The sequence below is a fragment of the Ambystoma mexicanum genome, chromosome 1q (genome assembly GCF_040938575.1).
Source record: "Ambystoma mexicanum isolate Mex_15411 chromosome 1q, UKY_AmexF1_1, whole genome shotgun sequence".
In the NCBI taxonomy this organism is placed as follows: Eukaryota; Metazoa; Chordata; class Amphibia; order Caudata; family Ambystomatidae; genus Ambystoma; species Ambystoma mexicanum.
Window position 1 is genome coordinate 919,536,910 of NC_090922.1, and position 15,313 is coordinate 919,552,222.

The window sequence follows — 15,313 nt, forward strand, 5'->3', positions numbered from 1 at the left end:
TAAATCATCCTTAACGGTGTAGTGAGGACCCTTTTGACTCCATTCCAGTAAGGCAGAAGAGTCAAAAGGCTGTTTTACTTGAGCTTGGATGTCCTCAATGGTTTGCAGTGTCAAGCCCAGAATTCTTTGTTCCGGTATGATTGGCACAGGTTCTAAACTCGAATTGGGTTCTTCCATGCCTATCCGGGATAAGGCATCTTCCTTACCATTCTTGCAGCCAGGGCGATAGGTAATTACAAAATCAAATTCCGCAAAGAATAAAGCCCATCGTTGTCGCGAAGATTGAGCTTTGGCCGTCTTTAAATACTGCAAATTTCTGTGGTCCGTAATTACGGTGATGGTGTGTCTTGCACCGAGAAGATAGTGACGCCAAGCCTTGAAAGCTGATTTAATAGCCAGTAGTTCTTTGTCTGTAATTGCGTAATTGAGTTCAGGTGGAGAGAATTTTCTGGACCAAAAGGCTACAGGGTGTAGTTGGTTAGTTTCTGGGTCTCTTTGCGACAGGACAGCTCCCATGGCCGAACTGGATGCATCGGTTTCCACGATGTAAGGGAGATCTGGGCGCGGGTGCTTCAATACAGGTGCAGAGGTGAATTTGGTTTTCAGGTCCTGAAAGGCTTGTTCAGCCTCAAGAGTCCATTCAAAGCGTTTGTTTTTCTTTAGGAGAGCTGTGATGGGTTGAACAGTTCGAGAAAATTCCGGGATGAACCTTCGATAGAAATTGGCAAAGCCAAGCATGCTTTGCACTCCCTTCACAGAGCTAGGAGATGGCCATTTGAGAATGGCGTCCACTTTCCGCGAGTCCATTCGGATTCCTTGAGGTGTCAGGATGAATCCGAGAAACTCCACTTCTGTGGTATGAAAAACGCATTTTTCGAGCTTGGCAAATAATTTGTGCTGGCGCAATTTCTCAAGAACTGCCCTAACATGGTTTCTGTGATCAGATTCTGAGGAGGAATACACCAGGATGTCGTCAATATAAACGATGACCCAAACATCGATAAGTTCCCGAAGAACATCATTCATGAAGTACTGAAAGGCGGCAGGTGCGTTGCACAAACCGAAGGGCATTACTTGATATTCGAAAATCCCAAATTTGGTGCGGAATGCAGTCTTCCACTCGTCGCCCTCTTTTATACGTACCAGGTGGTAAGCTCCTCGGAGATCTAGCTTGGTGTACACACGAGCATCTTTTACTTGGTCGATAAGCTCAGGTATCAGGGGCAAAGGGTAACGATTCTTAATCGTTATCTGATTTAGGGCGCGGTAGTCAATACAGGCCCTAAGATCTCCTTCCTTTTTAGGTACGAAGAACAAAGCGGAAGAGACTGGTGACTTTGATGGGCGAATGAAACCATTGGCCAGGTATTGATCCAAATACTGGCGCAAATGCAGGTTCTCAGGTTCAGTAAGAGCATAAATCCTACTACAAGGTAGTTGTGCATTGGGTACCAAGTCGATTTGGCAATCGTAAGATCGATGGGGAGGTAAGGTGTTAGCCTGCTCTTTCTGAAAAACGTCTTGAATTCTTGGTATTCAGATGGTAGCTGTACAGGGGTGGAAGTTACAGAGGCTAGACCCATAGCTGGATTCCTTGGGTAACAGGTTGGTTCACAATCAGGAAAAGTTATCTTCTTTGCTCGCCAGTCTATTCTCGGATTATGTGTTTCTAACCAAGGGATTCCAAGAAGTACTTGAAATTGTGGGGCCTTGATCACATCAAACACGATTGCTTCCCGATGTCCGTCCTGACCCACCAGAGTGATTTCAACTGTGGAATGCGTTACAGGCCCTGAGGCTATTTCGGTTCCATCAACTGTAGTAATTACATCTTGGGTTACTTTCGGGCGGAGAGGAAGCTTAATCCTGGAAGCCAATTCACGGTCTATGTAATTTCCAATAGCTCCACTGTCTATGTATGCTTTTATAGCATGCAACTGCTGAGGCTGTTTTGGGTTCACAAGCACCATTGGCATGACAAAATGCGAGGTCAAAGAGTTTGTTTTCAAGCTCGGCAAGCGGACCCCTACGCTTGTCGGGCTAGGTCGTTTCCCGAACCAGGTGTCAATAACTCGTTATCAGTGGCTCCAACCACCTTCTTGGGTGGTTTAACTGGACAACTTTGAAGAAAGTGACCGGAAGTTCCGCAATACAGACAAAGTTGCATTTGTCGCCTTCTCTCTCGTTCCTTCTGCGTTAATGGTCCTTTAACACTGCCAATTTGCATAGGTTCGGAAACGTCAGTACTCTTGGAGTTAACGTGGGTCTTGATAGGTACTCTGGTTTCATACTTGAGCCGATCTGCTTTTCTATTTTGAAGTCTGTGATCAAGTTGAACCACTAAGTCTATGTAGTCTGCGCAGGCCTGGGGTGGATCTACTATCTGAACTATAACATCTTTAAGCTCTCCGCGCAGGCCTCGATGAAACAATGTGATCCTTTTGTTTTCAGGCCATCCGGTTTCCACAACTAGTCTATTAAAGGTGGCAATATAGGACAAAAGATCCTGATTACCTTGTCGTAAGGATAGCAGTTCGTTGTCAAGGGCCTGTCCCTGCGAGTGTCGAGCGAACAATCTTTCCATGCTGGCCTGGAAGCCCTGGAAATCCCGGAGAATGGGATCATCCTGATTTACCAATGGAATAGACCAATCGGCAGCACAGCCACTGAGGTAAGATAGTACAAAGGCTACTTTGGTCTGGTTGTTGGGGAAGGCCCCGGGCCTGCATAAAAAGTGTAAACGGCATTGGTTCATAAAAACGGCATATTTCTTGGGATCCCCTGCAAAACGTTCCGGCGGGGCCAAAGGCATGTGTCCAGGTAGATTGATTTGTACCGGGTTATTCGAACCCATTGTTGTAGAAATATCTCCGGAAACAGGTAAAGGAGTGTGCTCTGCCTGGCCCTGCAATAACCTTTTGGCCAGATCATCAGTTCTTTCCTTGGATAGGATTAGTTCCCTTCTGAGAGCATTAGTCTCCTGGCGGGCTGAGTGCACTTCTGCCCGTAATTCCCCTAAAAGATGGGCTAGCTGATCTGTCTCGGAAGTCTCCATAGCGCCCAGGTGGGAAATTGTGGTAAGGCTTCGCGTTCTGTAACGCTCACCTGGTTCCCACGGAGGCGCAGCGTCGAAGGCGCAGAACTCTGAAGATGGACAGGAAGGGCCCCTCTATTCTGGCTTCCCTGGCTGCATCAGGTAGGTGTGCACCCAAGCACTTAAACACATATCCTCTTCTATGAGCCTGGCGCCTAAGGCGCCAGGACTGGGGTCCGCTATGAGCCTGGCGCCTAAGGCGCCAGGACTGAGTCCAAAGGGCCCCGACTTGGGCCCGCTGAGACTTCCCTGGGGAAAATGATGTCTGCCTCTGGGGTTGCTGGGCCCGGCCTGGCTCCTTAGAGGTAGGCATCATGACAATGTAAAAATGGTTAGTTTTATTTGAATGCAGAAAACTGGGTAACTAAAAGTGACATTAGCTGGGGCCTGGCTTAAGGAACTGAATTCTGCCCACCAGCTACCCCGACAGGAGATGAGACTTGCACAACAGCTGTGTTCCCAGGCCTAGCTGCCTTTTGCTGCTCCCACCAAAAGGGATATGACACTTCTCTGATTGAATTACCTGGGCTTTGCAGGAAATTGAACAAAGCCCTGTCCTGACTCAGGCACATGTTTTATTATGGGGGCCGTAAAAGTGGCTTCCTCCTGGAAGGAAAGGGGAGGAGCACTGCCTGTGAGAGCAAGCTGGCTTGGCAGAACTGGAAAAACCAGAAATTCAACCTTGTGCTGGGGGGAAACCACACCCCTTTGGGGCCAGAACATAACTCTAAAAAGATGGATCATTCATAGAGCGGACTTGTGAAAATTATTTAAATGATACCATAATTCTTGTGATTTTTCTGCCCACTTTTTAAGAGGTTTTTAGAACCGGTGGTATGATCTGGGCGCAAGCTAGCAGTTAAGAGGGTATTACTGAAAATGTATGCATGTTAAAAATATGACACTTCATCAAGTAATGTCCATACTCCTTGCGCACATGTGTATAAATTTGGGGTAATGTCCGATATTACGAAACCAGTTAAAAAGTGCAAATGTTGCCATTTCTGAATGCAAGCTCCCAGGAAGAGCAGATTTGGACAGGGTATACCTCCTGTGATATGTGATGGGTGCATGTAATTTTAAACAAATGTGTACCTGTGCAAATATGTCTTTTGGGTCAAAATATAGATTGTGTGTAATTTGACAGGGGTGGGTTCTCTGTACCATAAACAGACCTCATCATGATGACACTTCATTTCATTCCCCCAATCAAGGGGAAGAGGATGAAGTGGCCAATGACAAGTGGAGAGGGGTAGGGCCTAGGAAGCTAGCCTCTCCACCCATTTTCAAAACACATAAAAGCAGACAGTCAGGACAGATAGAGACATTCAATTCCATCTGCTGCGGGATGCTCTGCCGGGAAAATCCATACTTTACCTCCATCAACCTCCAGAGAGCCAACATAGAGACTTCAATCTATCCACCTTCAGAGACCAAGACTTTACTTCAGAATTTGTAGCAGAGAGGTCAACTACAAGCTAAATCCCTCTTTAGCAGGCCTCAAATCATTGCCACTATTCACAGCCAGGCGAGTTGTTTGAATTCTTTGCAAGAACCCTTGCCATTTGCCAGAGAGCAGTGTTGTATCCAGAGAGAGACCAGCTGAACTGGAGACCGCTGTATCCGGACCCACAGACCTGATCAGAACCAGAGACCCAGACCAGCAGAGTAGAGCTGACCCAGACGCTGTGCGCAGAGACCGTCCGTGGCGAGTGAAGAAAACCTTACCAGATCCGTGGCGAGGCCCATTTATTTCAAAAATATATTGTGAGTACCTAGCAGAACTGTGCAGAACCAATCTCTTAGTTAAAATAATATAATTCAATCTATTTTAATCTAACCAGAACTGTCTCCTAACTGTCACCTGTCATTTGCAAAGCTGTCACCTGTCATTTTCTAGTTGCTAGCTGTCACTTGTCTTTTTGAACTTTAAAATTTCAAATCTGAAAAACGACCTTTACCATATCGCTCATATCTCCGTGACCGTTTGTCTTAGAGACTTGCAGTAACTTTCCTCTGAAAGCTGGGAATCTTGGCTTTTCAACGAACCTAGAACCACATTCCTATTCTTTATACTTTTGCAATCGTGAAAAACGCACTCGCGAATTTTACCGCGATTTGCAAATTTCTCCACGTGTGAAAACAGCAGCTTCTTTGCTTTCCTTGCTAAAAATTCGTTTGCCTCTTAAGAACCATCCTAGATCATTGCTAGAGTGAGCCTGGACTAATATTAACTAGATACCACTCACCCTGAACCTCTAGAGGGAATTAAAAGCATTTTAGCATATTTTTCACTTCATTGCCAGCACATGTAAAAGCATTTTGGGCCTGTGTTTCAAACTTCTGTAGTCTAAGCTTGCTGGGGTGAACTGAATTACATTTGATTGCATTTCTGAGAACTGTGTGCTTTCCTTCCATTTCCTTGCATTGCATAAAGGGGGGAGGGGATTGCCAGAGAAAAGTGATTACATTGTTTTGTTGAAATCATATTGAGTATTTTCTGTATTGCATTTTCATTCAACATTACATCCATCTGAACTTATATAAAGCATTCTCTACTACCTCATTCTTCTGTTCCTATTCACAAGTGTGCTAGTGCCTGACTATCCATTATTGATTACTGCTCAGATTAAGTGTGATATCCAATTATTAATTATTATAAAGTGTGATATATATATCTATTGTTTAAATTATCAAATAAACCTTTTAAACTTGCAAAACAGAACTACGTCTTGGCTCAGTGGGGTCAGGGGGATTCCAAGAGAGGGGTGTTATATAGGGGTAGTCATCCAGAACGCATGAACTGGACATAAAGATATATCAATAAGGGTTTTCATTCAGTATTCTAGACTAGGCGTTGACTTAGCTGTAGTGTTGAATTGAATCCTCTTACAATGTGAGCTTAAAACACACACGTATTGATCATGTTAATGGAAGCATCGAGGAACCTCAGTTTAGTAGATTCAAAACATATTAAAAAAACACGAATATATCTCATATTTAATTCTTTACCGCTAATATCTACCCTGCCATCTCCCCCTACGCTCTGTCCACTACCTACACCACACAAAATACACCACTGAAGCTGTTATCACCTTTCCCCTCTGAAAAACATCTTAGTCTTTTAACAGTGCCCAGTTTTTGTTTTACTGTGCAATGTGAGGTAGGGAGATGTGGGGCATTCTATGGAACTAGAGATTATCTGCTAGTGATTTTAGAATTGGGGGAGCGTGACAGAATGGAGATTGCTGATAGAGATGGACAGTTGGGGCAAGAGTTTGAGTTGGGCATTTTGCGACAATTAAACCTTGTTCTTACCTAAATTAATTGTATCTGTCCACATTACAACTCACAAAGCAGCTCCCTTTACTCCAAAGAGTAAGTTGGTGCAAGGAGCCGTTACCTGAAGACATACACCTAAGTGGCTCCCTGCTGCCAAATGTTGGTCATTTGCATGGTGGAGCCCTGCACATTTGAATTCAGCTGTGCACATGAGTAAATGCTACCTCACACGGCAGGCAGCGTTTACAATTAAATGCTGCATGCAAGCATGGTACACCGCTTTTAATTGTAGAATTAGAAGTTGGTGTGATGCAATACGTGCTCAGCCAAATAGTCCAATAATGTAAAATGCTGTTTGTAATTAGTTATCCTTCAAATGCATATACAAAGTCCATTCAAGGTTTTGAAAATGAAATGCATGCCGGCGCAAATGATGGGGCATTTGCATCGTGGAGAAGAATGCAGGCGGTGGAAACGCAAGTTCTCTTCAGCATCTCCTCTCCACCATACAAATAATAAAAAATGTGCACGATGTGAAGAATGCAACATAAAAGCCTTACACAAGGATTTTACGACTTCCAGTTATGTTACAAGTACATGTGAATGCCAGAAGCCAAGTTAATAAAAAGTTACTCCTGGAGAGAGCTATTAGTTTCACAGACAAGATACTATTATTAACTTTAACCTACCATTGACCAATTGCTAGAGTGGGTTGCTTGATTCACAAAGAAGCTCCTATGAGTAAATTTAAGTAATTCTGATTTTCTCCTGATTTACTAGGATCAAGTCAAGAACAATGTGAATCTAATAGCCCTCTTCAAAGGTAACTTCTTATTAAATTGGCTTCTGGCATTCACATGTACTTGGATCATCAATTTAAAACCTTGCTAATAAAGGAACCAGGACATATTCCCTGTATGGAAATATTGATCAATTGACATGATTAAAATAGTGGAGGTTGTCAACTCAATGGTAGGTGTCATGCAACAACTTTTTTTTTTTGTAATTTCAGCATGTGGCAAATTAATGAAAATAACAGGTCCTATTACCGTCAAGACATCTGGAACCCGCTTCGGAGCTTGGATGACGGATCCTGCAGCATCTGAAAAAAATAATCGAGTATGTTAACGCACTGAATGTCTTTGTCTGATGCTTTAACTTTAAGTGAATACTAGATTGGCCATTTTATCAGAAGAGTTTTTATTTTTTATTTTTTATTTGCCCCTAACCTTGATGTAGCCACTTCATTTTGGAACATCCTGTCTGGAATTATTCTCATAAACAATACGTTAATGAGTTTCCATCCAAAGTTTTTAAAAATGTCCATTGCTTGTCAAAATCTGAATTCAATGTTAAGACTCAGTAGAGCTTTTGAAGATTTTTTTCCAAGGGTGTTTCCACATGACATGTTTGTGTGAAACTTCCTGGCAGTTTCCTGCTGCAGAAGGGATGGCACACACTGCTTTCTTACGAAGTGGATGAAAAAGGTAGATGAATACCACAATACAAGAGTATCATGTTTTCTTCCTTCTGAACAGTGCATTACAACCCAGCGACATTGATAGACATGACAATATGGCGTCCATCAAGTCTTCAAGCTTAGTGAACATGTTACACTACTAATATATATGAAAATAGTTCTAGCATTTTCATTTTTGCAATTGGAGCCAAACTTTCAAACGTTATTACATCATCCACTTTAAACCAAAAGCATGTCTTTAAAAGCACCAGATATGGTGCTAATGGAGCATGCCTCCTTAGGTCAAGAGGCTAGGCATGCTCTGCTACTGATAGTCTAAAATGGTGGTTTACTATCTAAGCAATCTTTAACTATCTACCACTAACAGCCTGATTTTTAAAGTGTCTTCCAATGGGATTGTGCCATTGTGAAATGCTGTTGTAAATCAGGCCAATAGGGGGTTCTTTTTCAATTATTTGTATGGTGGATTAGAGTGGTGGAACTTAACTTGCATTTCTGCAACCTCCCGTCCTATTTGCCATACATATCAGGCAGCATTTGCACTGCCATGGACTTTCAGGCAGGCGCAAATGCTGTGGATCTCTGTGGAGTCCATCGGCTTTATCCACCAACAAAAACAGGTGTATAGTTTCTATGGGACTCTATGGGAATGGGAATTACGAATTCCGTCACATGAGATCCTGGGTCGCCGAGACTTGTAATGTCCTGGTGGCAGCGGGATATAAGGAGGCAGAAACAATGTTACGTGGTTGGTGGAAACCTCGTAATGAGGCCCATTGTTTTGATATTTCATGAACTCAGTTATTATGAACAGTGTTACAAGGCAGTGGGAAAGCTAAGGATTGTTAAGGATCACCTGGATGGGGGGTCTTCGGGGAGTGGAAGTGGGACACCGAAGGGCAAGACCTGGTATCCTCTTTCTTAGAATACCCTTTCCCCATCCTACCAGGTAGGATATCTAGAAACTCAACCCCTCCCCCTTTTGCAACACAAACACTTTCTCATGGGCAGCTCATCATGAGCAACAACGGACTAACACTAGAGCCGTATACCTGACATGTCACAACACTCATGTCAGGCAGAGTCAGGCCATTACTGCTAATTAGGAACACCTGACTTCATCGCACTTCCCCTCACAGATAAAAGGCGGAGTATGAAAGCACACTCTGAGTGAGGACAAACGTACAAGGAAGCAGTTATTCTGGGATGGAAGTATACATCGAGGTGAAAGGTGGCGAAACCAGAGAGGACTACAAGAAGGGAATTGCCTTTGCCCTTTTCAAGAAAGTATTGTGACTTTCAACAAATCTCAAAGAAAAGAAACATAAGATCAGGAATAACAGCTGACGACCATTGCAGCATTTGTAAAAGGTACACAGGGCCCTCCCGCGTTGATAGCCAAGGAGGAGAGGAGAAATTGCCACTGTGGTACCATCCTTGACCCTGACAACAAAGCGAAGACAACAAGTGCAGCATAGCCGGTGAGTTGGGAGAAGCTGATAGGAAGCCGGGCTGTGTGATGCTCACAATTGCAAGCAGCAGCATTGTATGAACGAAGAACTTGTGTACGATTGAACTTTAAAGAAACCAAGATAGTTACCAGAACCAGAGTGGCTCGGCCCACAGGGGTGCTCACTCAAAGGTCTCTGTTTGGTACCCCAAAGAGTATGGAAGATTAATGAAACATGAATTGAAGTATTCCTGCTACAATTTGACTTGAATCCCGTGCACAATCGAAAGACTTTGATTGCCTATGTGTTAACATTGGTCTGAGCCCAGCTGAGGGGGACTAATTGTGGGAAAAGGGGATTTGAGCCTGGCAGAGGGTGATCCGTCTGGGGTGAATAGCTAAATCACACAAGAAGATATTGGAAACTGGAATGCTGTGTACTTTCAAATGCCTTTGTCTAAGTGTTGAAGTTGGTCTGAGTCCAGCTGAGGGGGGATCCAGAGGTGAATAAAGAGGTCTGAGCCCAGCTGAGGGGGGATCCAGAGGTGAATAAATACAATCACCCAGGAAGATATTGTGAATGAATTGGTCTGAGCCCAGAAGAGGAGGACTAATGGTGAATAAATTGTTCTGAGCCCGGCAGAGGGGGACTAATTGTGAAGGTTAAGAATCTGAACCCGAAAGAGGGGGATCCAGGGTGAAGAGTAAATTGCCTGACGTGAATATCAAGGAGGCGTGCTTTTTTCTGTATTGTTTATGGAACATCAGGCCCTCTGAGCCAAGAGACTAGGGCACAGAAAGGCCCTTATATGGGAGAAAGTAACTGTGACCTCATACCGGAGAAGCCCAGAAGTGTGCTGTGTTTAAGTGACCTGCCTTGTCGTGTGCTAAAAACCCGGGGAAGTGAAGCCCCAGTCTACACGTCCTAACTTATCATTTTGTCAACACTTCTTTCTTTTTGAGAACATTGTCCCACAATATTTTGTAGCATAGCGGTACAGTTTGGCAATAGTTTTATCTTAACATAGGCCCTTTTTTATTTTGACTAGACTCCACAACAACTGTATTATCATTATTTGGTGGTTGTATCTTGCTCCCATCATCGATTTAGGGTTAGATAGGTGTTTTTCGATAAAAGTTCAATAAACACCCTTGAACTGTGATCACTTGAGTCTGTCATACCATGCCATCCCTACACGTCACACAGACCTTTAGGAGGTCAAGATTCCATAGCAATACAGGCAGCCAAAATACTTCATGCTACAAAAGAAAAAAGGTAAAGATTTAAATAACTATAGAATGTATGAAAAGAAGTGTGTGACGAGATGGCAGGATTACTAAAGAGAATGATTAGTTAGCTCAGTGTAAGTAAGAGGAGAAGACTTTGCTTCAGTAGAGGTCCTTGATGAAACTGGAGGCGAGGCGCTAAAATGAAAAATGTGCATTCATGCATAGGGTAGTAAACGCATTAGGCCTCATTACGACCCTGGCGTTAAGGGTTTAACGGCGCCGTAAAAGGTGTCGGCGCTGTTAAATCCTTAACGCCTGATTAGGAGGTCCCTTTGCGGGACCCGACCTTAACGCCTGCTAAAAGCAGGCGTTAAAGTAGGGTGCCGCAAAGGGACCTTGGTGCTAAGTACGGTGCCGCAATTTGCGGCACCGTACTTAGCGCCTTCCCCATTTCCATTGAGCCCTATGGGGCAAAAATGGGAATGGGGAAGGGCCCATGGTGAATGGGGAATTACCGGCCCGCCAACCTTGGAATGGGGCGGTAATTCCGCCATTCACCATGGCGGACCCCGGCATGGACCATGGTGCTAATAGCTCCATGGTTTAGCGCCGGGGTCGTAATGAGGCCCATTGACCTTTCTATAGTGCAATGGGGAATCATGATATTTTATTAATCAGATGGGCGTCCCTCCCATGGTGCTTTTGCTTACTGGAGTTAAAATAATATTTTGATCAGTCCATCATAAAGAAAGGTAGGAAACATATCAAATAAATGAAAAAAAGACTTGAGTAATACAGAGAGGGCAGTACCTGCTCCAGAGCCAGAATATCTGCACTAACTACTTTGTGGCTAAAGGTGCGCAAACATGCTGTCTACCTACAACTTCTCCCAGTACATCAAATTAACTGTAATTTTCTTTACTAATACATTGCTTTTGGGAATTTGTATTATGATACATGTTTAAATGAATTGTGCAAAGTTTCTTATTATGCTTTATTCTTATGAGTAATTTTGTTCTTTTTTCCAGGTATGGTACATGGACAGCTATACTAACAATAAAATTGTTCGTGAATACAAATCAATGGCAGATTTTGTAAGTGGGGCTGAGTCCAGGACATACAATCTACCTTTCAAGTGGGCTGGAACCAATCATGTGGTCTACAATGGATCTCTCTACTTCAACAAGTATCAGAGCAACATCATTATCAAGTACAACTTTGACACTGGACGGGTCCTTGCCCAGCGTAGTCTGGAGAATGCTGGATTTCACAATGTATACCCTTATACCTGGGGTGGGTTCTCAGATATTGATCTAATGGCTGATGAAATTGGGCTTTGGGCTGTATACGCTACCAACCAAAATGCTGGCAATATTGTCATCAGCCAGCTGAAACCAGATACTCTTGAAGTTACTAAGAGCTGGAGCACAGGATACCCAAAAAGAAGTGCGGGAGAATCCTTCATGATCTGTGGCACCTTGTATGTCACCAACTCGCATCTAACTGGAGCAAAGGTTTATTACTCGTACTCTACCAAATCGTCAACGTATGAGTACACAGACATACCCTTTCATAACCAGTACTTCCATATATCAATGCTTGACTACAACGCAAGAGACCGTGCCCTTTATGCCTGGAACAACGGGCATCAGGTCCTCTTCAACATAACATTATTTCACATTATTAAGACTGACGACGACTCATAGGTCTCTCTTTTCTAATTCTAGAAAGTGAGTTGATAAAAAAAACTGAGATGCATCCCTTGATTTGTTTCTGTAAATTTGCATTATTTTCAGGTCTGTTTGTCAAAAAATCATTGTCCAGTGTTTTCCTGATAGAGATGGATATATGTCTGCTAGGGCCTGTTGGGATTACACCCACATTCACCATTCTTTAATCTCCAAGGACTGCCGTAATCTGATCAAGAAACAAACTATTGAGGGCTTGAGTGGCTAATCAATAGCAAATAAAGATCAATGTACTGCCTTATATAATAATCTGATTCACAAAGTCCAAATGCATGAATGTCTTTTTTACCTTTTGTCAGTTTTTGGGAGAAAACATGAATTGTGGTAGTTTCACATTTTGTGCTTCATATGTTTTCTGTTTTTAGAAGAAACAGTTAACATTCTGATATCTGTGAGATATGTCAATATCATTCTATGCACTCTTCTGTAAAGGGGCACATTACTGTATGTTTTTAAATCTCGAGCCCATATGTTATCAAAAATATGTATTTCTACCATTGTAATCACCAGTGTGCAATTGTATCTCTTCACTTCTATGGAAGTACACCAACTACTATTTTTTATAAAATATATCACAGATTAAATCTCACTCATCTATGTGAGTGGCTTTCAACGTGTTTTCAATCAGAGTAGCGATGATATTGTGTTACTGTTCTTTGCAGGGTCTTCAGGCATACACATCATAGGCTCTAATGGGGTAGAGAAATACATTACACATTACAGTTGTAATGTTTGATACAAAAGTATTTTTTATTATTTTATGTTTTTAAAATATATAGGGAGAGGATTGGGGTAGAGCTGGAAAAAGATAAAAGAAAACCATGCCGTAAATTCAATGTCCACTGAGAAAATATGTTTACAGATATAGCATGTTTTGTGTTTGGTTGTGATATGTGATGTGTACAACGCAGTGTATCCTGTCCAGTGGGTCTGGTGATTTTTATTCTTGCAGGGGGTAAATATTTAAAAACAGAAAAAGTTCCCAGTTAGGGGGCTCCAGTCCCCTGCACACTTTCAATGGCCCTATATATGAGCCAAACAGTTAAGAGTAGGTCTTTATATTATGTATCACATCATTCATATAAATCTTTCAGAATTCAAATTTTAATGACAAATTTGTTATCATAAATAAACATCACTATTCCTTATAAGTGTAACATACAAGTTTAATATTCATGTAGCCCAACTTTTTTCGAGGCAGTTCTCTTCTTCATGGGCAAGTTATACTTTCAAATTATATCTAGAAACAATTCAAAACATACAATTATTGGTATTTTATGTCATAATCTGTGTACAGCTCATTTGATTCCAATAATTGTATGTTTTAATACATGATATCAAGACCTACTCTTAACTTTTTGGCTCATATATAGGGCCATTGAAAGTGTGCGGGAGATCCCTAACTGGGAACTTTTTCTGTTTTTGTTTGATTCACAGCCCATATGCCAGGGTTGAGCTTTATCTCCTCTGCACCTGAAGTTCATTTAACCAATATTAGCTAAAAAAATACCTACAACCTTTTGAAAAAAGCAAATACAGGAGTGCATGGTGTGAGCATTGGTAGGGGGTAAATATTTACCACAAATATGCCAGAGCCCCCGAGTGTAACAAGGGATCCCAAACCAATCAAGATAGATTCATCATTGTTGCTCAGCAGAAAATGCCATGTCAAAGAATTAGCTAGAAAGACTGCACCAAAATGCCTGTCTAGCAAGGGAATAACACATGTCATGCTTACATTATCAAAGATGCCTAGTGAAAAATGTCATGCCAAAGAACTGGCTAGAATAGCTGCAGTAAATTGACAGTGTAGCCATGTAATACTGCTTTACATGCTTGCGCTATCAAAGATTCCAGTGAAAAATTCATGGCACAGTACAAAATGGCTAGTGATAACTGAAACAGAAATAAGTCACTCCCCAAATAGCCATAATCAACTGAAGGGGACCACCCGGAGTAGCTCAGAGACGATTTAAGGCAAAGTCTGTTTACAGTGCCAAAAACACAACAGTCATCCGGTAAAGGGAAGCATGGCGAGAATAATCATTAGCTAGTCCAAATCCCCGAAGAAACATCGTTGACCTTGATATCCTGGAATACTTGAGGTTTTCGACACTTGTATAACGAGTTTCATGTGGATCTGAGTAATAACCTTGCAATATGTCTCCAGGAAACATGGTTGAGGATTGCTCTGGTGAAAGATACTTATGTGACTGCTAAATCCTGCAGGGAAAAATGTCCAAGGTCGGCCGTTTTCAGGCCTAATAACAATGATAAAACTTGGAGTTAACTGGGAAGTGCTTGAATCCGAAACTCCGAACATCTTCGTGCAAAGCATGTTGCTGCAACATCTCCCTGAAACAACCTCCACATTGCAACATCTTTTACTAATCAATGTGTACTGGAACCCGGCTCAGATAACCCCAGAAAAATTTGTATCATCGGTAACAGCAATTATAGACAAACCCCAACAATCCCACTGTGACCTTCTTATAATTATATGTGGCGATATGAACTTAACCTGGTTCAACGCGAATGGAGAACGCATCAAAGAGACCAGGATGAAAGGCCCCCTGCACCATGTAAGAAGAGCCAAATGGGATATCGAAATGGAGGCACGTGACTGTGACATGGTCAATGGTCAGGTAGCGGGCGATATACCGCCAAAAACCCCTGGCACAATATGGCTTACGAGAAAACCTTGGATTACATCTGGCTATCAAAACATTCTTGGCACAAAATTGTGAGAATGAGAACAATCCAGATAAAAAACAGTGACCATGATGCATTGGCAATGGAGATGATCTTACCTAGTAAAACTAAAATTGTAAGAATGACCCAAAATTTGAATGTAAATAATGGGCAAAACGGGCTCAGAATAACCAACAATCAAATAACCACGATGACCAGCAAATTGCAAAATGTGGACAAGGCTGACAGAATGACAGTAAATTATCTGCAATTGCTTCCTCGCCAAAAAGAGAGATCGTTATGGCAAAAACAAACAACTAAAGCACATACTCATGAAT

At 42.3% G+C, this 15,313-nt stretch overlaps 1 protein-coding gene across 2 annotated transcripts in view; it reads left to right on the top strand.

The window, feature by feature from the left end:
* OLFM3 (olfactomedin 3) overlaps positions 1 to 12,908 on the top strand; it is an 886,642-nt gene extending 873,734 nt beyond the window's left edge. For both annotated transcript variants that reach the window (XM_069641559.1, XM_069641558.1), the window contains exons 5-6: positions 7,389 to 7,495; positions 11,565 to 12,908. In XM_069641559.1, coding sequence (XP_069497660.1) covers positions 7,389 to 7,495; positions 11,565 to 12,242 — 785 coding nt within the window. In that variant the 3' untranslated portion in view covers positions 12,243 to 12,908. The remainder of the gene's footprint in view (positions 1 to 7,388; positions 7,496 to 11,564) is intronic.
* Positions 12,909 to 15,313: the final 2,405 nt, after the last annotated feature.